Source organism: Apodemus sylvaticus, chromosome 15 (genome assembly GCF_947179515.1).
Source record: "Apodemus sylvaticus chromosome 15, mApoSyl1.1, whole genome shotgun sequence".
NCBI classification, from domain to species: Eukaryota; Metazoa; Chordata; class Mammalia; order Rodentia; family Muridae; genus Apodemus; species Apodemus sylvaticus.
Window position 1 is genome coordinate 43,521,956 of NC_067486.1, and position 23,054 is coordinate 43,545,009.

Consider the following 23,054-nt stretch of genomic DNA (forward strand, 5'->3'; position numbering starts at 1 on the left):
AGTCCTGAAGGACCACCCAGAAGTACTAAGCCTCCCCCTGTGCAACTCTGCCCATACATAATCTATCTCAAAGGAAAATTTAAGAGGTGAGAACTGAAGGACTCCTTGGGGTGAGACAGGATTCTGAGAGCCAGGCAAACATTCAGAAACTGCAGTCTGAGTCGAGCTTGTAGTTTTCAGATCATTTCTGTGTACCCACCTTTCTCCTCTCCATGTTTCCTTACTGTTTAAATGACCACAATCAATCTAGCGCCAGGCTGGCCCTGCTCGGTTCTTATTCTACATCACTGGTTTGGTTTTTGTTTGTTTGTTGTTTGTCCTGTTTATACTTTCTGTATCATTTTCCTCTCCCAAAGAACATGGACTGACCTGGGTTTCTGTCTCAGCCTCCTAAAGGTAGGACTACTGTATAATACCTAACTGCACACTTTTTTACCTTTCTCATTTCAGGATACCCTTAGAAGATTGCTCCTGCATCTTCCCTTCCCCATTTTGGGTTCCTACTTCCTAGTATTTCCTATTTGTGATTTCTTCCTACACTTTTACCAACCCAAACCCCTGGTTTTGTTTTTTTCTTTCCTTTCTACTCATACAGTAACTAATACATTTGAAAAAGGAACTATCAGTGTCCCTGTACTTCCTACAATGACTGGCACTAAGGAGTGACTATATTTTTAGTTTACTATTATTGTATTCTCATAGTGGATCTATACCCCCCTGGGTAGTAACTATGGTAACTACTTTTATAGACTATATTCAATTCACTAGGGACTGAGGCTGGTGTTTTCAACAGCAGTCTCCAATTAAGAATAGGAATATTTACCCTGCCCTAATGCATCTTAGAAGTGTGTCACTTGGTTTAACCGGAGTTTGTCTTGACTCTCAGAAGAAACTTTGAATTCAGACTTTTGAACAATGCTGAAGCTTTTACTGCTGTGGGAAATCAAAGAGACAGACATGAGCCATTGGTAGCAGTGCCAGAATGTTATGATTTAAAGAGATGTTGTTAGGCATCAAATTGCCAAGGAATGGACTTGCAATGGTTAATTCCAACTGTCATGTGGATTAGGTTGAAAGGAGCCTAGGATAATTAATAAGGCAAACTTAGGTGTACGTGGGAGGGCTTTCCAGTGACAATCATGAGAACTCTAGCCTAGTGAACAGTTTGTTCACTGATGGATTGGAATTCTAAATAAACTGCTCTGTGGTGGGAGAACTGTAGGAGGAAGCAGGCACTGAGGGTCTGCCCTTGTCTTGGCCCTTACTGCTGCCGCTCTTCTCCGCCACATACTCACATCACTGTGATTGTCTGCCTTACCACGGGTGCAGTCAACGGGCCGGTCTCAGTTAAGGCTTCCATTGCTGAGAAAACATCATGACCAAGGCAACTCTTATAACGGACATTTAATTGGGGCTGGCTTACAGTTCAGAGGTCCAGTCCATTATCACCAGTGAGGCAGGGAGCATGGCAGCGTCCAGGCAGACACAGCGCTGGAGAAGGACCTTGAAGACTGCCAAGAGGTCTACATTTTGATTTGAAGGCAGTCAGGAGAGGACTGGCATCCTCAGGCTGCAGGAAGAAGCCGTCTTTGCCCACCCCTAGTGACACACTTCCTCCAACAAGGCCACACCTCCTTATAGTGCCACCCCTGGCCCAAGCATATTCATAAATCACCACAGGAATCAAGTTGAAATTCTTGAAACTGTGAACCAAAATAAGTAATTCCTCCCTTTAAACTGTTTCTTTTATAAGCATTTGTTCACAGGTATACAAAAGAAACTACAATCAAGCGTTCTATCTACCTTCAGTGTAATGTAAGATTTAGAAAAATGTTAAAAATCAAAAGCTCAAGAATCTTCAGTAAAAGTAAAAGTAAAAAAAGAAAAAAAAAGGAAATCTAGCTTAAAGTACAAACATGGTGATCCTTCCCAGCTCACTCAGATATAGACAACCTATGTCCCCTAAAATGACAAGTAGGTACATTTTATGAAAAGTTTAATTTTGTGAATTTAAAGATGATATAGATATTAAAAAATAAAGTCTACTTCAGGTACAAAATTTGAAGTAATACAAAGTCCTCTAGATTTTAGAATTTGGTCAGCTTATATTATCCCAAAGGTGGCTGGTTGAACAGAATGTAAGCTGCTTATCATTCTGTCTACGTCACCTTACCAATCATATGAACAATTCACTGTTGAAGATCTAATTTAGGCACTAAAAAATATAGTATTTTCATAACTGTGATGTTATCTTGATTTTGATTGGTGTTGAATTTTAATGTACTTTGATCATTTAACACTATTATGAAGAGAGTATAAAGTGACCTTTATAATGCAAATACTGATAACATACCTCAGTATCATTAGTCAGATGTCATAAACTCAAAGCCCAATGTTTTACTCAAGATAATGAGTTAGCAGAAACAAAATGAGAAATATTACAGATGATGGCAAGAAAACAAAATGGGGTATTAAAGTCATAAAGTGTCACAACAGTTCTCACTGATCTCAAAGGACCTTTGCTCACAACATCAGAAGCAACGTTTCAGTGCCAGGAGCCATTCTCACAGAGATCTCAAAACCCCCTCCTCTCAGCCATTTCCAGCCTGTTTTCTCTAGGCTGCCTTTAGAAGGAAATGTACTAGTTTAAAGATTAGCCAAGTAAGCTAGATGGTCAGTACATACAGAGCTCACCCGAGTGGGCTCGAACAAACGAAGCTCACCTGTGGTTAGGTTACCATAGCAACTCCTCTCCACTTCACCTCCTCATGATCGAAATATGATACCAAGTTTCTACTGCATTTGCCAAATCTTCCCTGAGATCCTGAGAGACAATTCTGAGAAACTGTTCCTGAAGAATGATGCTAGCCCCCTGGAGAGTGTATCCCCGAATACAATGATTTTCCCCCTTCACCCCTCCCCACACCTGCTTGCTTGCCTGTGGTTTGGAACATTTCAGGAAGATGACACTTGAACTATGTAACGTTCCTAGTGTCTTGCTACATAAAATGACAAGTCTTATAATGCAAACCTTTCAGTAAGTCTGGATTGTCTTTTTTAACCAAATAAATGATTCCTCAAATATAATTTTCTATGATCTTACTGATCTTTGAGATGCCAAGTCCACAGAGTTTGTGACTGTTCCAAAGATTGGCATCATATTGTGTCTATCAGGCCCTCATCTCCCACCACCCTCTGGTACTAGAAAATGAGCACAGGGCCTCACACGAGCTAGGCTAGTGCTCACCACTGTGCTATGTCACCAATGCATTCTTTACCTTTTGAGGAGAGCATTATTGGGGTGCCGTGCTGCCTAGCAGGAACTTGACATTGGCCAACCAGGACAAGGGCTTCAAGCAGGAATCTGACATTAGGGCATGATAGGGAAGTAGTTAAGGTAGGAATTTTAATCTTAGGGTAGAATGAAAGAAGCAGGCTTCAGGCAAGATTTGGGGCTTGGACAAGGAAGGAGGCTCAGGTATTTTGGTCATTCTGACAAGCCCTTGGAAACATCTGTCACAGGAAGTTACTTATTGCCTCGACAATTTTGTGTTTACTGTCTTGCTTGTTCCTCATTGTACTATTGATCTTAATACCTCCATGTAATCAAATTGGTATAAAAGTGGATTGGAAATTATTAAACCTGCCTTCAGTCTTGAATTGACTGGGGTCAGACTGCAGTTTTGTCTAATTGTCTCTTTCTTTTTAATCCTCACTCCTGCACTGGAGAACCTGTTGAGTGATTGAGTGGGCTTGTGAGACAGAATCTAAGTTGTCCACGCTGGCCTTGAACCCATGCTCTCAACCAGGCAGGCTGCACACTTGCATCCTCGTGCCTCAACCTCCCCAAGCATGGCTGCATGACACAGTCTGGTTTATACTGGCTTTTTTATTTGCAATTTATCTATACTATGGAAGACTATCAACAGGTTCATAAACTGCTATTATGACATACACACACACACACACACACACACATATATATATATATATATATATATATATATATATATATATATATCTCCTACAGCTTCCTACATCAGCTTACAAATTTAGTCTTCTGAGTGTGTATGATCTAATAATTAAAATTTTTACTTCATTGTTACTGTTCTTCATTCATCCTGCTTAAAGAAGAAATACTAAACTCTTTATTAAAATAATAACTTTCTAACCATAGACTGATGTCCAACCCTGGTATATCCTAAATTCCTTCTGAAAATAATTGTTTGAATCTCTAGATACTGAGTTTACTATATCCATAATTTGTGAATACTATGATTATATCGAGTAAGAGTTGCTGAATAATGTACCTTTTAAGGCACTGATGACAAATATGAATCAAGAAGTATTATCTGCCTATAATTCTTACATTGTCTTATCAAGATGTACCAAATGCATAAAAACAATTAGTAAAGACAATCTATAATCACAAAAAGTTAAAGCTTAGAAGGAATCTTAGAGGACACTGAGTTCAAACCCTTCGATTTTAAACATGTTAAGTGAGACCCAACAAGCATCAAATAATCACTCCTGGTCAACACTGCTTAAGCATTATATAAACCCATTCTATGGCACATAGCTTACCTTTTTGGTAATGCCTTAGGAGGACACCCATGAGCAGCTTTTGTGTTTTTGTGGTCTAGACAGATGACTTTATTTCTTAGGCTTCTTGTCCACTAAGGAAAAAAAAAATTGATAATAAATACAACGATATGACTAAAGACACTTGTATTTTTACTTAGATATCCAAGACAACCAGCCAAAGTCTCTTTTCTTTATTAATTTATATCTTACGTGTAGAGTGTTTTGTCTACATATATGCCTGAGAGTCACATGAGTGCCCAGTTACATGGGGGCTGTGTTTTGAAACATTGTTCTTAAACAAGGAAGGAGATTTTGAAACATGCCATAATATGAGCAAGTCTTGGCATTATTCCAAGTGAAATAAAGCAGCAGCAATAAAAAGACAAGTACTGAACAGCTCCATCTGAACCCTGGAGCCACCAATCTTATAGGCAGTGGGGTGAGGCTAGGGTAAGGAAACAATAGGGAAGTATTAGTCAGTGGGTACAATATTTCACTTTTTAGGATGGGAGGTCTTGATAGCTACATAACAACAAAAATGTATGAAATGTCATTAAACTCTTACATTATTAAGGGGTCATGAACAATGGCAGCCCCCATGACTTTGGGGTTATCCTGCTTATCTAGGACTTTAAGATAGTGATCTCGGCAGCCAGTTCTGGTGACTCAGTCCACAGCTGTGGTTCCAACAGGAACCAGAAAATGTTTTACAACATCTACCAAAATACAAAACAGAAAAGCTGTTTTTGGGATGACCGAGCAAAGCAGGATTGGTACTTCCTCAGGAACACATGAACGACACACCTTATACATCTGGCCTACACAGCTGGTACATTTGGTTCCCATGCTCCCTCTAAAGGTATTGCTCAAATGTCATCTCTTTCAAAGAAAAGACTAACACAGAGAACCAAGCAATTAAAGAAGAATATGGCATCAAATTGCCAATCTGAAAATTAAAGAATTTGGTGCCAATTTTAAAACAAAGGGTTTCTCTGAAGAGCCTAAGGATATCTTCACCAAGGCTCTCAACAACTGAGACAATGGCCAGCTCCACACATTGGTAATGGAACACTGTTTTCAGCATGGTCTGGAACTTCAAGTACAAAACTCTCCACTAGAGCTGTGTAGCATGTTCAGGGATATCATGCAGACATTGCCGATTCGGACATGATACCTTCTGTATCTGAGCACATCTGGTGACAGTGATGGGAACTAGTCTGTGTGTTTTCACTGTTTCTCTGTTCCTGCTCTGAACGTTGAGCTTTTTGGAATGACAGCTACAGAGTGCTATTGCATTCTGGACCAGCAGCACCTGGAATGCTAAATCTTGATTTTTTTTTTTTTTCCTGAGACAGGGTTCTCTGTGTAACAGCCCTGGCTGTACTGAAACTCATTTTCTAAATCAGGCTGCCCTCAAACTTTGAGATCCACTTGCCTCTGCATCCTGACTACTGGGATTAAAGGCCCATGCCACCATATCTGGCCTCTGATGAATCTTGAATTGGACTTTAATTCCTTATCAGTGGTCACTGGAGGGTAGCAATAAATCTTACATCGCTATGAACCCTACAAGCTACAATGATTTGGGCTGGCAAGACATGAACCCTGGTGTAATAGTGGCAAGAACATTTTGGGAGCAACCAACCACTTTCTAATGGAATTTAAATCCCACTTCACAAGATGAAATCCATACTTGGTACCATTATCAGGCCAAGAACCTATGACTAGAGAGGTCATAGGTTCCCAAGGAGAACCTACTATTATGCTATTCAATGTGAATAGTATTAAACCAACTCCTAAAGACTTATCATGATACCCAACTGTCAAGCTTCTATTTACAGCATGTGGTGATTACACAGAGGCTCACAACTAACAAGGGACATAGAATAAGAACTTCATAATGCCAAGGAGATTTTTATTCAAGAAAATACTCTCCAAAATGAGAGAAACATCTTTGCTAGCTGTAAATGTAAAACAGGATATTTCAGATCTAAAATACACAAGGAACTCAAAACATTAAACAAGAAACTCAGCTGGGCAGAGTGGTACATGTCTTTAATCCTAGCAGTCAAGAGGGAGAGGCAGGTAGCTCTCCGTAATTTTGAGGCCAACCTGATCCACATATCAAGTTCTAGACCATTCAAGGCTACACAATGAGATCCCATCTTTTAGAGAGGAAAAAAAAAAAAAAAACACCAAAAACCAAAAAAACAAATTGGGCTGGAGAGATGGCTCAGCTGTTAAGAGCACTGACTGGTCTTCCAGAGGTCCTGAGTTCAATTCCCAGCAACCACATGTGGCTCACAACCATATGTAGTAGGATCTGATGCCCTCTTCTGGTATGTTTGAGGACAGCAACTGTGTACTTGGATAAAATAAATCTTTAAAAAAAAAAATCAAATTAACTCCATCAATAAATGAGATGAAGTTAAAATTTTCTCTAAAGATGAAATACAAATGGCCAATAGTCACATGAAAAAAATGTTCAACACTAGTTATTGATTCAAATCAAAACTCATTGAGATTTTAGCCTAATCAGAACGGTAGTAATTAGGCAAAAAGAGCAACAACTGCAACAAAGATGTAAACATAGGAGAACCTCTGGTGGTGCGTAGCAGCCAAAGGACCCAAAGTCAGCATAGCTCAGAAATACTTACACAGCAGCATTTACTGCACCACTATTCCCAACAGCTAAATTATGGAACCAATCTCAGTGGCCAACAACAGAGAAATAGCTAAGGAAAATGTGTGTATATGTGTGAGTGTGTGTGTGTGTGTGTGTGTATACATATACATGTATATGTGTATGTGTGTGTGTGTGTGTATATATATATAATATATATATATACATATAAAACATTTTGCTTAGACATAGTCAGTGACGTTATATCATTTGCAGCAAAATGGATACAACTGGAGATATTCATAAGGAAATTAAGTCAATTTTAGAAAAAAAAATAGTTCATTTTTATCCATATGATTTTACTCCATGATTTTTACATAGATACACAAAATCATGCATGTGAAAGTTTAACTGTGTAGGGGAACAAAAAGACTAAAGGAAGAGTGGGAGGGAGAAAGAAACATAAGGGGAAAATATACTCAATATAAAATATGTCCCTAAATTAAATATGTCCTTGTATAAAATGCTAAATCAATCAAGGAGCTATATAAGCTTACAAGGCAATTTTTTTCCTATACAATTTTGTAATTGTATAGGAAAGGTCTACATTCCATACTATGGAAGACAAAGGTATCAGATTCCCTGGAACTGCAGTGACAGGGGTTGTAATCCACCTGATGTTGGGTGGTAGGAACTGAACTCAGGTCCTGCCAGACCAGTGCACACTTTTAAATGCTGAGCCATCCAGATCTTCCCTATGCCATTTTAATGGCAGAAATGTGACTTTATATAGTTAAACTAAGTGACACACATCTATAATCTAGGTAATTATTCAGGAGTCTGAAGCAAGATGATTACTATGAGTTCCAGGCCAGCATGGGCTACATGGTGAGTTCTAAACTACCCTGAGCTACAATGAGAGGCCTTGTTTTGAAAAATAAAGAAATGACTGAACTGAAGGCGAGCAGGCTCTGTGAATGCAGCACTGGCCACACCCACCTGGCATCCTCCGTTCGATCCCAGAACCCTCACTAAAGTGGAAGAAAAGAACAGGCGCCCACAACGCTGTCCTCTGACCTCTACCCACACACACACTAGGCACTTGCATGCTCCACCACAGAAGGACACACACAGCGGAAAAAGAATCCTTTTATTATTGAGAGTAGGGTTGAGTGATAACTCATCTTGGAAAAGCACACCCATAATCCTTTCTTTCCAAATTGAGCCAAACAAATGGCTCCCACAAAGGAATGGAATGAGAGGGCTTTTCGGCCATGATCGGAGGGTAAACTGAAAATGGCGAGTGGACTTGAGAGAAAGTGGTAGGTAGAGCCTGCTTTGCAAACACTAGGACCCGAGTTCAATCTCAGAACCCACTTTGTAACAGAGAGGGGTGGGGTATATATTTGTAATTCTGGTGCCGGGGATCCCTAGGGGTCCCTAGGCAGCCAGCCTAACCTTGGTGAGCTCCAGACCAGTGAGTGACCCTGTCTTTTAAAAGGAAAAAGGATATGCAGGGAGGAGTCAGAGTCTGAGGTGGATGGTTTGGGGAGCACCCTCTCAGAGGCAAAAGGGAGAGGAGATGGAGTGAGGAACTCTAGGAGGGGACGCGGGGAAGGGGCAACATTCAGAATATAAACAAATAAAATAATTTATTTTAAAAAACGCACACAAAAAAGAAAAAGACAACACCTGAGGAAGAACTAATGAAGCTGTCCATCTGTCCACTGCATACATATGTATCCATATCCATACATACATTAACACAGGGAACATAGACACACACCAAAAAAAGAGTACGATAGCAGTATTTGCAAAACAGGAAGCTTAAGAATTTAAAACCTGCCTGGGCTAGTTTGTGAGGCTGTCTCAAAAATGAAAGAAGTGCTGAGCCAGGTGCAGTAGTACACGCCTGCAGTCCCAGATACTAAGGATGCTAAGAGAGGAGGATTCCCTTTAGCTCAAGACCAGTCTATGCAACATAGCCAGACCTCTCTCAAACAGCAAAAGTAACAAAACGATACTACTGGTAACTCTCGTTAAGGGGAGTTGTCAGAACCCTACACTAAGTATCTAATTGTGATAATACTAAAGTCTAGGTGCATAACCATAATCTTTTTAAAAAGCATTCTCTACGTTTCATATATGAATATATCAAAATATCCATATATAAGTACTTGATATGTGTATATGTGTATATGTATCTGGATACTATATATACACATTCATATATATACATGTATATAGGGTATTTTGTGTGTGCATATAAACATACATATGCATACACATTTATGTATATATATATGGGTATTTTATTTCATGTATGTCTTTATGCCATGTACATGCCTGATGCTTGCAGAGGTAAGAAGAGGGTGTTGGATCCCCTGGAACTGTAGTTAGAAGCAGTTGTAAGCCATCATGTGGGTGCTGGGAACTAACCCCAAGTCCTCTAGAAGAATAACTAGTGCTTTCAGCCACTGAGCCAGTCCCCAGAGTACATTTTGAGCCACCATGTGGTTGCTGGGATTTGAACTCGGTTCCTCTGGAAGAGCAGTCAGTGCTCTTAACCTCTGAGCCATCTCTCCAACCCCACCCCAGAGTACATTTTGAAATGCAGCTATAGTACCAATTAAAAGATAATGATTTCTTTAAAAATAAGGAAAGAATAACTTTACTAAAACTAAAATTTTAGTGACCTTAAAATTATTTATTTTATAACGAGATTTAAATTTCATAAGTCAACCATGTATAAGGTATTTTAAAGACCCAAGATCCTAATCTCCAAGTTTTATTTTAACATGTATTAGAAATAAGTTATTATTTAAATCTTTTAATTCATAGAAAATTTAAAAGGACACATAAGAAAATAAAAATTTACATACTAAAATATTTTAACCAAATCAAATACAATATATTTTAAAAGTTAATTTACCCCCTCCAAAGGAAAATCCCAGCATTCTGAGTCTCTGAGTTTGGACAATGGTGACTGAGCAGGAACATCCTCTGACTTTACAGTTAACAACTTTGTTATCTGAAACCAGGACAAGAAAATAATTAGTTTATCTGAAATATATATATATATAAATGAATCAACTAACAGAGGCATTGTCTACTACTCTACATAAATATTCTAATAGTTTTTAAAGATTTAAATTAAATGCTTAATTTATAAGAAATTAAATACAGCTGTACTATCTTCTGATGATCATAAAATAGGTAAACAAAGAATCACATTAGCTTCCAAAATACTATTCTCTAGCCTGGTCTTTTCACCTTCTAATCTTTCTAATTCAAGCTACAGTTATACAAAACACAAAGCTTTTTATAACTATAATATACAAAATACTATACATGACACTGTCACTTATAAGTAAAACTCCATACATTCAGGGCTGGCTCATATCGCCCACAGATTAAAACTCTGCAACTCAACTTTATGGAATTGATAAACTTTCTTCAGACATGTTGCATTATTTTATATAGATATTTTATATATCATATATATATAATCTAAACATGCTTATATACTATATATGTGTGTATTTATATATAAACTACGAATGTTTACATACTATTTCTTCAACATAGATTTCTCTTCTCTGCATTTATTTTTATGAAATACTCCAGATGTGTCTCAATAATATCTGGCTTATTTGAAGGCATTCCTATCTTGTGTGTTATGCCTAGTATATTTATTTTAAATTATTTATATTACTCAAACCATATCATAGTTATTTGTCTATACAGCTGTCTTCTTCAAACTGCATAGTCCTTCTAAACTGAGGGTCCTGGTCATTTATTTTCTTTCCTTTTTTGTCCTTTTTTCTTTAGAAAAGGTCCTTCTGTGTTGCCCAGCTATCCTAGAACTTACAAAGTATACCAGGCTTGCCTCAAACTTGTGGCAATCCTCCTGTCTCTGCCTCCCATGATTACAGGCTTCTGTCCACTACACCCGGCACTTAATGACTTTTGTATCTCTGATAAATTACCTAAATTTTAAAATGACCTAAATTTTAAAAATGAATTCATGAAATATAACAAGTTAGAAATCATTTAAAACTTAAATAATCCGCTGGGCAGTGGTGGCGCACGCCTGTAATCCCAGCACTCTGCGAGGCAGAGGCAGGCAGATTTCTGAGTTCGAGGCCAGCCTGGTCTACAGAGTGAGTTCCAGGACAGCCAGGGCTATACAGAGAAACCCTGTCTCAAAAAAAAAAAAAAAAAAAAAAAAAAAAAAAAAAAAAACCTAAATAATACAAAACGTACACATAAGTATTAAATAGCATACACTAATCATTTCGAAGGGAGCCTCAGCTCAGTAGCAGAGCACCTGCTTAGCATGAAACATAGCCCCAGCCTCAATGACCAACCAGCTCCTCCTCAAAGGCACTAATATCAACTATAACCTTAATCTACAAGCGTTCTATAAGAAAGCCTGAGTCAGGAGGACAGGATGAATTTGAAGAAAGTATACCTCAACTCTTACATCACTAGCTTCTCTAAGAAGTAGCAAATTTTCCTGAGTACCAGCAACTTCCTATTTATTGCTTTTCTTTATTAAAAAAGTATTTCTTTGTAACTTTTCACTTGAAAGAAAAAAGAATCTTTAAATCATTTACTTCAATTTTTGTATATTGTTGGGGACCCAAACCCAGGGCCTCCTGCATGAGATGCAATTACTCTACTACTAAGCCATATCTCTACTCCTTTTGTTAATTTATTAATTTGAAGGAAGAGCGCTGACTGCTCTTTCAGAGGTCCTGAGTTCTAATTCCAGCAACTACAGAGTGGCTCACAACCACCTGTAATGAGATCTGATGCCCTCTTCCTGGTGTGTCTGAAAACAGTTACAGTGTGTGTGTGTGTGTGTGTGTACATATACAATATATATATACAACAAATAAATAAATCTCTTAAAAAAATTTGGCCAGGCAGTGGTGGTGCACGCCTTTAATCCCAGCACTCTGGGAGGCAGAAGCAGGTGGATTTCTGAGTTTGAGTCCAGCCTGGTCTAGAGTGAGTTCCAGGACAGTCAGGGCTACACAGAATAACCCGTCTCAAAAAAAAACTAAGTAAATAAATAAAAATAAATAAATAAATAAAAATTTGAGCTGGGCGGTGGTGGCACACGCCTGTAATCCCAGCACTCTGGGAGGCAGAGGCAGGCGGATTTCTGAGTTCGAGGCCAGCCTGGTCTACAGAGTGAGTTCCAGGACAGCCAGGGCTATACAGAGAAATCCTGTCCCGAAAAAAAAAAAAAATATTTGAAGGAAGGTCTTACCAAGTGTCTTAGTCAGGGTTTCTATTCCTGCACAAATATCATGACCAAGAAGCAAGTTGGGGAGGAAAGGGCTTATTCAGCTTACACTTCTGCATTGCTATTCATCACAAAAGGAAGTCAGGACTGGAACTCAAGCAGGTCAGGAAGCAGGAGCTGATGCAGAGGCCATGGAGAGATGTTCCTTACTGGCTTGCTTCCCCTGGCTTGCTCAGCCTGCTCTCTTATAGAACCCAAGAATATCCGCCCAGAGATGGGACCACCCACAAGGGGCCCTCCCCTCTTGATCACTAATTGAGAAAATGCCCCACAGCTGGATCTCATGGAGGCACTTCCCCAACTGAAGCTCCTTTCTCTGTGATAACTCCAGCCTGTGTCAAGTTGACACCAAAACCAGCCAGTACACCAAGTTACTTAGGTAGAAACTGAACTCACTCTAGCACAGGCAGGTGTTACATTCTCTCTGTTTCCGCCTCAGCTTCCTGAGGAGCTGGGATTACAGGCTGGCTCTACCAAGCCCAGCACTTCATATTTTCAATTAGGAAATGAGAGAAGTAAGACAAAGGCTTCAGGCTGTGCAATCCATGGACCCTCTAGCACACAGGTTATACATATTGTATTTTTTAAGAATAGGCCTATTTTGAACTCAATATCAACACTGCACACACCACATGGTCACCTTATATTGTGATACCAACAGCCCTAAAACAGCAAAATCATATCCCTTCCCTTTAAATATGGGCAGGCCTACAACTTCATACAATTCTCAAAGATTTAATAAATACTTTAAAAAGAAAATGTAGCATTGCTAGTAGACAAGAATATTAAAAGTGAGAACAAGCCGGGTGGTAGTGGCGCACGCCTGTAATCCCAGCACTCTGGGAGGCAGAGGCAGGCAGATTTCTCAGTTCGAGGCCAGCCTGGTCTACAGAGTGAGTTCCAAGACAGCCAGGGCTACACAGAGAAACCCTGTCTTGAAAAAACCAAATCCAAACAAACAAAAAAAAAAAAAAAAAAAAAAGTGAGAACACTTATTCTAGACCAGCAGTATTGGTTGGACTGGAATCTGAATTCTCGATAGTAGACTTGTTTTTTTTAATATTTGTACAGACAGAAAGATAGGGAGTTTAAGTTCAAGTGTGTATGTATTCTCTAGTTCCTCGGAAGGGAAGCAGCTCTGGGGCACGCCTCTGAAGCACGCAGTTCTGGCCACGGACCACTTCTTTGCCCTCTAGGCACCCTGCTTACCTTGAAGTGAACAACTTTCTCCACCATGCCCTTCCCCTATGTTTCTGCCATGTCATGGCCTAAAACCAATGTCTAAAATCTCGGAGGCAAAATAAAATTTCCTTCCTTTAAACTGTTCCTCTAGTAAGTATTCACAACAACAGGCTAACTAACAAAATTAACATCCTGCAGTGCCAAAAACATATCTTACAATGCTAAAAAAAAAGCACTCAAAAAAAAATAGTACTATATCAAAAGGCTACAGGAAAATAGACTATTTAGTATACTACTACTGTTTTTAAAAGTGCAGAAACCTGAATTCAATCCCAAGAATTCACACTAAACATATATGTATGAGTAAATGTATATGAGTAAATATAAATGAGTGTGTGTGTGTGTGTGTGTGTGTGTGTGAGAGAGAGAGAGAGAGAGACTTAAGGCTGCCCTCCACGTGCATGCCTACACATGCCCTTGGCATGTGTACTCACATACAAATGAATACACATACAAACACATAAACATAGACACACAGGAGCCAGTCTGAAAGATACCCTATTGCCAAAACTGGAAAACTTTAACCAACAAAATCATCAACAGTCGATTATAATAAACAGAATGAAATAAGCATCTGAGAGCAATTTGATACAAATAAATGAAAGAAGGACAGCTCTCCTTCACAGAAAAACTCCCATTCAGAAATGAAGAAGGGGGTTGGGGGGCTGGAGAGATGGCTCAGTGTTTAAGAGCACCGACTGCTCTTCCAAAGGTCCTGAGTTCAAATCCCAGCAACCACATGGTAGCTTACAACCATTCGAAATGAGATCCAGTACCCTCTTCTGGTGTGTCTGAAGACAGCTACAGTGTACTTACATATAATAATAAATAAATAAATCTTTAAAAAAAAAAAAGATGAAGAAGGGGAGAGGAAGAGGGAACAGAGGAAAAGGAGCTGTCTTTTTGGACTGTGGGGACAAGGCAGAAACAACGTAGGTCGGTCGGAGGCTGCTAGTTGGGGTGGCGGATCCGCAAGGACCTGCCACCGGAAGATTTCTAACTTAGAATAGTTGGTGAAATTAGGATGCTAGGTTCTGCACACAAGATTGTGTTATCTGTTGATTCTAAACTAAGATTGTCTGGTGCTTTCCTTCTCAGAGACTCAACCAGGCGCCAGGGAAAGGTGACCATAGCAGAGATGGGTTTCCGAGAAGTGCACTCCCACTACCCGTGGAAATCTGGAAGTGTTGTCCGAGTCTGGGGACAACCAGCCATGGAGAGGGGAGAGCTGTTTGGGGCTCTGAAGAGGCAAAGCCAACTTTGGTGGGAAGGGTTTTGGTAAAAGGGAAAAATGCGGTCTGGGCCCATCTGCCGGGCTGGGAACAGACCAAGACTGCTGGCCAGTGCCTAGCCAGCCATAGTCATGGATTGATGTTTTAATATTTCACGCAACAGGTGACGATCCAACGTGTTATGTAAGAATCCACTAGAAATTTAAGATTCTCAGCCTGTGAGCTAGAGATTTTGGTCTTGGCGAGCAGAGAGATGAGCCACAGGATACCTTAAGCGCTGGGGGGGGGGGGGGGGGGGAGGGAGAAGCTTAAAACAAAGAAAACTCACAGGCTCTGAGGTCCTCTGCTGTGAAGAGAGAGGGATGGCGGCTCTGAGTCAGAGTCAGAGAGGAAGCGCTGCCTGTAAGAGCTTCCTTAGGCAGATATTAACACAAGTGTGATTTGATTTTAAGGTTTGGCCTATTTGCTTTTAGGATAGATTAAAATAGAGATTTTGCCCAAGTCACGTGGGGAATTTTGCCCATGGTTCAGAACTAGTACAGGGGAAAAAATACTCACTGGCTCCAAGCAGAGAGAGCGGTGATAATTGCCTGCTAATAAACAGGGACTGATAAAAGCCTGTAGCTCCAGGCAGAGAGCCTAACAGACAGAGGGTATAATTTAGTCTATAGGATATTCATATTCTCTCTACTGGGCTCCACAGGAACTCTGGGTTAATATCCTGACATTACAAACTAGAAAAGGCCTAAGAACTGGCTCACACAGTATTGATTCATTTGTTTTGATTTTTTTTTAATCGAAATCGGTGTAATTTTGAGTTTTGTGGTTGTTTTATTGTTCCTCTGGGAGAGAGGTCAAGATACAAGGTTTCCTAGTTGCTGGCCGAAGGGCACACTGATTTGGGAGAAAGGCTGTGTCCTTATGATTTTAGAAAGGTGATTACTGTCTATACATCTTCCAGAGTTAAATGGATCAGAATTTTAGAGGCAGACCCCCTGAAGAACTAGATTCAAGAGAATCAAACAAAAAGAGAAAGGCTCTCTGTGCCATCACACCTGCCTCACACGGTACGAATGAAGACTTATGACTGGAGCAGAATTTCATCCTAACTAGTCTGTACACCCTACACAGACTAATACAATCCATACAGACGTCTTGATGATACTTAGATTTTTGTTTTGACATTTCTATATCGCAGAATGTACTGCTTTAGCGAGTTTCCTCGTCAGACATGTTGAACTGACGTGGTTGAACTCCTGATCTCCTGGTCTTTCAGCAGATCCAGTGAGGACACAGACATGAGGGACTATAACAATTGTTGGTGTGGCCTTCTTAAGGCCTAACCAACTCCCACATTTTCCCTACCCACCCCCCACCTTCAAGATATCTCAATGGCCATATTCAGCAGGAAGAAGTTATGAAAAGTCATAGTCCCAGTTCTCTAGGTTTGGAGGCTGGAGATGGTTATTCTAAGGCTGTCTTTCTAGGGGACTTAGAAATGATCAAAATTTAATAGGGAGGATACAGCTAGAAATGATTGTGTAGCCATAATCTCATTTGGTAGAAATCTTTATAGTCGTTAAAAAAGAAAAGAAAATGAAATGAAAAAGGGGGCTGGAGAGATGGCTCAGCAGTTAAGAACACTGACTACTCTTCCAGAGGTCCTGAGTTCAATTCCCAGTATCCACATGGTGGCTCCAAACCATCTGTAATGGGATCTGATGCCCTCTTCTGGTGTGTCTGAAGACAGCTATAGTGTACTCATACATAAAATAAATAAATAAATCTTTTTAAAAAGAAGAAGGAGGAGGAAGAGGAGGAGGAGGGGGAGAAATGAAGAAGTGGCAACGCATGGTGATATGGTGACGTATATCTTTAATCCCAGCACTCAGGAGTCAGAGGCAGGCATATCTCTGTGAGTTTGAGGCCAGCCTAGTCTACAAAGAGTTCCAGGATAGGCAAGAAGAAACCCTGTCTCAAGAAAACAAAAATTGCCGTGCAGTGGTGTCTCACGCCTTTAATCCCAGAACTTGGGAGGCAGAGGCAGGCAGATTTCTGAGTTCAAGGCCAGCCTGGTCTACAGAGTGAGTTCCAGGACAGCCAGGGCTACACAGAGAAACCCTGTCTCAGAAAAAACAAACAAACAAACAAACCACCACTACCAACAAAAGAAAAGAAAAAGGAATATGGAAGATACATACTATACTTGATCTTGCCCAAAAGACAACGAATAAAGGAAATAGAAAATCACCAAAAAATTCAACCATGGTCCACTAATAGATGGTAAAATAGTGGGCAAAAATATAATAATACCATTGCATTAATTTGCAGTCTTTTCCAGAATACCTACTAATGATAAGGAGAAAACGGCGTAACTGTACAAAGGAGTAAGCAGGAGATACTGCCTTAACCAAACAAATGAAAACCCATACACAGCCTTTCAGGTTGAGGAATATTCTACAAAGTATTATCTAGTTCTTTTCCAAAGTGTCATGGCTATAAAAACAACAATACTAAAGAAATGTGATCATGAGACACGGAAATTAAGACAGTGTAACAAATAAAGGAAACAGAGAATCTTGGAATGGATCTATAGGTTAAAGTATCAGATCAAGGCTAATTTCTTATTTTTTGACAATCATACTATCATTATATATTAACATCAGAATAAACTGAACAAATAGTGAACAGGAATTTTGTCCTATTTCTGTAACTTTTCTGAATCATAAGTTATCATTTTATCAAATAAAAATGTCATACTAAAGAGTATGGAAAGGGGTGTGGCTTTAGCAGAGTGCATCCTCAACATTTTCAAAGCTCTTGGGTCAATCCTCAACACTGTGAAAATGGATGAAGGGTAAAGGAGGAAAGGGCAGGAAGAGTCCAAGGAAGAGAATTTGACAGTGATGTATTAATTCAGTATTATGGATCTATTTCCTAGGCTAGCCTCAAGCATCGGGGCACAGGAGACCCTCCTGCACCAAGTGCAGTGTCAAATAACTTTAATTCTCTCACTTGGGAGGCAGAGGCTGTCTCTGTGAATTTAATGTCAGCCTAATCTACACAGAGAATACCAAGCCAGCCAGGACTATACAGTCAGTCTTAGTAAAAAAAATAAAATAATAGTATCAACAATGATAATGAGGAAGATAAAAAAAGACAGAGAGAAAGAGGGAAATTATTACAAAGAACCACTGGAGCTCTCCCCTTATTCTCTCTCAGCTCATCTCCGGCCTGTTAGCTCTGCTACTTCCTGTTAAGAGCTAAAGCTGAACACAGCTCTTAAGAGAAAATGAACAAATGCCAATGGCTCTCCAATACCATGAACAAAATATATATATTTTTTTTTTCTTTTACCCACTGAGCCATCTCACTGACTCAACGCTTCTTGTCTTTACAAATTACCAGTCTCGGGTATCCTAATATAGTAACAGAAAAATGAACTAAGTCACTGGATATTTCAGTTTCTAATCTGGCAATATTAAAAAAAAATTATTCCGCCAGGCAGTGGTGGCGCACGCCTGTAATCCTAGCACTCTGAGGGGCAGAGGCAGGCGGGTTTCTGAGTTGGAGGCCAGCCTGGTCTACAGAGTGAGTTCCAGGACAGCCAGGGCTATACAGAGAAACCCTGTCTCGAAAAAAACCAAATCCAAAAAAAACAAAAAAACAAAAATTATCATTCACCCGACTTAATCTAAATCCATTTTAAATGGAGAAAACACGCCCTACAAATTTTAAGTCAACCAATAAAAACAAATATCTAAAATAATGTTCTCTACATGGTTATCAAAGGCACTATTGATTCCCTCTCATCACCCTCCTCTGCCAAATGCTATAACTGCAAAACACATACACACACACACACACACACACACACACACACACACAAAATGTTCTGGCTAACCTTGTAGCCAGAATAGTATTGAGTGCCTTTAATCCCAGCACATGGGAGGCAGCTGATCTCTGTGGGTTTGAGGCAACCTGCTCAACATAGTGAGTTATAGAACAGTCAGAACTACAAACTAAAACCCTGTCTCAAAAGAGTGCATGAAAGCTGCATCTAATGAGATGATCATATGGTTTTTTTCTTTGAGTTTGTTTATGTAGTGGATAGCATTGATGGATTTCCTTATATTGAACCATCCCTGCATCCCTGGGATGAAGCCTACTTGATCATGGTGTATGATCGTTTTGATGTGTTCTTGGATTCGGTTGGCAAGAATTTTATTAAGTATTTTTGCATCAATATTCATAAGAGAAATTGGCCTGAAGTTCTCTTTCTTTGTTGGATCTTTGTGTGGTTTTGGTATCAGCGTGATTGTGGCTTCATAGAACGAGTTGGGTAGAGTTCCTTCTGTTTCTATTTTGTGGAATAGTTTGAAGAGTATTGGTGTTAGGTCTTCTATGAAGGTCTGATAGAACTCTGCACTGAAGCCATCTGGTCCCGTGCTTTTTTTGGTTGGGAGACTTTCTATGACCCTTTTTATTTCTTCAGGTGTTATGGGACTATTTAGTTGATCTATTTGATCCTGATTTAGTTTTGGTGTCGGATATCTGTCTAGAAAACTGTCCATTTCCTCCAGATTCTCCAGTTGTGAAGCTAGAAAGAACCCAGATGCCCCTCAAAGGAGGAATGGATACAGAAAATGTGGTATATTTACACAATGGAATACTACTCAGCAATTAGAAACAATGAATTCACAAAATTTTTAGGCAAATGGTTTGATCTGGAAAATATCATCCTAAGTGAGGTAACCCAATCACAAAAGAATACACATGGAATGCAATCTCTGGTAAGTGGATATTAATTAGCCCAGAAGCCCTGAATACCCAAGGCACAAATTGCATAACAAATGACTCCCATGAAGAAGTATGGAGAGGGTGATCCTGGAAAGGATTGATCTAGCATGGGAAGGGAATATAAGGACAGAGAAAAAGGAGGGAGGTGATTGGAGAAGAGATGGAGAGAAGAAGGTTTATGGGACATATGGGGAGGGGGGATCCGGGAAAGGGGAAATCATTTGGAATGTAAATAGAGAATATAGAAAATAAAAATATTTAAAAAAAAAAGAGTACACGAAAGCAAAAAAAAAATCTATCTAATGAATAATTAATACTTATTGTGTAAATCAGGTTATTCCTACATTTAAATCACAAAATCCTGGGGGAGGGTCGCTTTTTTTTAAAGGATGACTTTAAAAATGTGTTATATAAGTGGAAATTAGTAATTGTTTTTGCTAGTTTTGGCTTATACAGAATAAGTGAATACTTTTCTTCAATGATACATTCTGATGATATACTGTGATACTTGTAAGGAAGCAGAACAGAAGAACTGTCAGCTTTATAGTGTGCTCACGGCAACCCTGTGCTACATGAGATACTGTTTCAAGAAAATAAAGCACAGGGCTGGAGAGATGGCCAGTGGTTAAGAGCACTACCTGCTCATTCAGAGGACCTGGGATCAATTCCCAGAACCCGGGCGGTGGTGGTGCACGCCTTTAATCCCAGCACTTGGGAGGCAGAAGCAGGTGGATTTCCAAGTTCGAGGCCAGCCTGGTCTACAGAGTGAGTTCCAGGATAGCCAGGGCTACACAGAGAATCCCTGTCTCAAAAAATAAATAAATAAATAAAAAATTCCCAGGACCCATATGGCAGCTCGCACCTGTGTGTAACTCCTATTCCAGAGGACCCAACACCCTGTCACAGACATGCATGCAAGCAAAATACCAATGCACATGAAATAAAAATAAATTTAGAAATTTTTTTTAAAAAAAGAAAGGAAAGGAAGTGCAGGATGTGGAGAACTAGCTCACAGGTTTCGAGCATCAGCTACCCTTCCAGAGGACTCAGGTTCAATTCCCAGCACCCACCCGGTGGGTCAGTCACAACCATCTGTAACTCTAGTCCCAAGAGATCCAACACCATCTTTTAACCTCCATAGGCACCAATCATGTTTATGATGCACAGGCATACATACAGGCAAAATACCCAAACACATAAACATTAATTAATTAGTTAGAAACATAAATCAAGCAGGTGTGCAGTGGTGGCGCACACCTGTAATCCAGCACTTGGGAGGCAGAGGCAGGCAGATTTCTGAGTTCAAGGCCAGCCTGGTCTACAGAGTGAGTTCCAGGACAGTCAGGGCTACACAGAGAAACCCTGTCTCGAAAAAAACAAGTCCAAAAAAAAAAAAAAAAAAAAAAAACCAAGAAACCTAAACCAAACAAAATCAAGGGCATAGCCTAGTATCATTTTCAGCATAAATCATGAATATAACTCTTCTAAATCTAGATTATTAATAAATGAACATGAGACATGCTATTCATTCACCAAAGAAACACTGAGCTATGCTTTATATACAATCTAAAATGAGCACTGGAAGGTACACTGATTACCATGTAATAACTTAAGTCCCAGAAAGAGTTCCGTGCTCACCTCAGTTAAGTAGGACAGAGAATTTTACCTAAAACGCTGATTAAAGTTTTACAGTATATTTTAATTACACTAAAAAGAAAATAGTACAATGGTATCGGTATCAGTAACTTCGAAGATCATAAATATATCAACACATACCTTCTGTAAATCAGCTGGTGATGACTTTTTCCTTTTTCCCTCTGTAACAATCTCTGCAAAAATGAAAGACATAATAAAAAATCATTACTTAATATCTAACTGACAGAATTTAGTGAACAGGATCCGTGTGTGTGTGTGTGTGTGTGTGTGTGTGTGTATGTATCCCTTATTTAATATTGTTTCTTATGCTTATAATACACTGATATGTTCTGTAGACCCTAAAGGGCTATGCCTAAAGACCAAAAAGTCTGTCATGTGTCAGTGTAACAGACTGTCACAAAAGTCTCCAGCATAAGGAAAATTTCGAAGAACTAAACAGAAATTTCCTGATAAAAACTTTATACAGGTGGTAGAGTCAGATGACTGGGCAAATGCTCATGATAGAGAGCAGAGGGGAGATTATCTATAAATTGGCAGTATTCTACAAAAAGATTTCCTTCCAGTTCTCTCTCTCTCTCTCTCTCTCACATACACACACACACACACACACACACACACACCTCTGCACAAACAGAAACACTTTAACTCTTTACTCATCAACATTTTCAGACTTCCTGTGGGTTTTACTTATATGGATTCTCTCATTCAGTCAGCAAATATTTGCTTACTAGCTATCATGCGCCACTCATACCAGGCACAACGAGCTAAGCAATGAGTATAAATAATACTGAGCAAATCAGACACAAGCCGAGATTTCTTAGCAATTATTACCCACAGTCTAGGTCTTTAATCCTAGCGCTCAGGAGGAAGGGGCAGGTGGGCCTGTGATTTCAAGGCCAGTCTGGTGGTCTACATACTAAGTCCCCAGACAGCCAGGACTAGTGGTAAGATCCTGTTTAAAAAAAAGAACTGTAACCTACCAAATTATATAGCAGATTTCATAATAAAAACTGCATAAGCTGGGCGGTGGTGGTGGTGGTGGCGGCGGCGCACGCCTGTAATCCCAGCACTCTGGGAGGCAGAGGCAGGCGGATTTCTGAATTCGAGGCCAGCCTGGTCTTCAGAGTGAGTTCCAGGACAGCCAGGGCTATACAGAGAAACCCTGTCTCGGGGGAACAAACAAACAAACAAACAAAAAAAGCCTAAAAACTGCATACAAATGGATGTGTATACATATAACACCAAGACATCTACTTGTGGCATATTATTATAATTCAGCAAGAAAAGAATTTTGGGGGCTGGTGAGATAGCTCAGTGGGTAAGAGCACTGACTGCTCTCCTGAAGGTCCTGAGTTCAAATCCCAGCAACAACATGGTGGGTCACAACCATCCATAATGAGATCTGACACCCTCTTCTGGTGTGTCTAAAGACAGCTACAGTGTATTTACATATAATAATAAATAAATCTTTGGGCCTGAGCAAGCAGGGCTGACGGGAGCAGAGGTCCTAAATTCAATCCCCAGCAACCACATGAAGGCTCACAGCCATCTGTACAACTACAAGTGCACCCATACACATAAAATAAATAAATATGTATGT

At 39.7% G+C, this 23,054-nt stretch overlaps 1 protein-coding gene and 1 pseudogene across 8 annotated transcripts in view; one reads left to right on the plus strand and one right to left on the minus strand.

Moving 5' to 3' along the window:
* Window positions 1-23,054, minus strand: part of Senp7 (SUMO specific peptidase 7) — a 119,919-nt gene that overhangs the window by 88,518 nt on the left and 8,347 nt on the right. For 7 of the 8 annotated variants that reach the window (XM_052157851.1, XM_052157855.1, XM_052157854.1 and 4 more), the window contains 3 exons: window positions 21,575-21,627; window positions 10,140-10,238; window positions 4,585-4,676 (listed from right to left, as the gene is read on the minus strand). In XM_052157851.1, the coding sequence (XP_052013811.1) occupies window positions 4,585-4,676; window positions 10,140-10,238; window positions 21,575-21,627 (244 nt within the window). Of the gene's footprint in view, window positions 1-3,278; window positions 3,365-4,584; window positions 4,677-10,139; window positions 10,239-21,574; window positions 21,628-23,054 lie in introns of those variants that run through there. The other variant, XM_052157857.1, reaches the window with a different exon arrangement.
* LOC127665509 (39S ribosomal protein L45, mitochondrial-like) lies at window positions 5,171-5,835 on the plus strand (annotated as a pseudogene).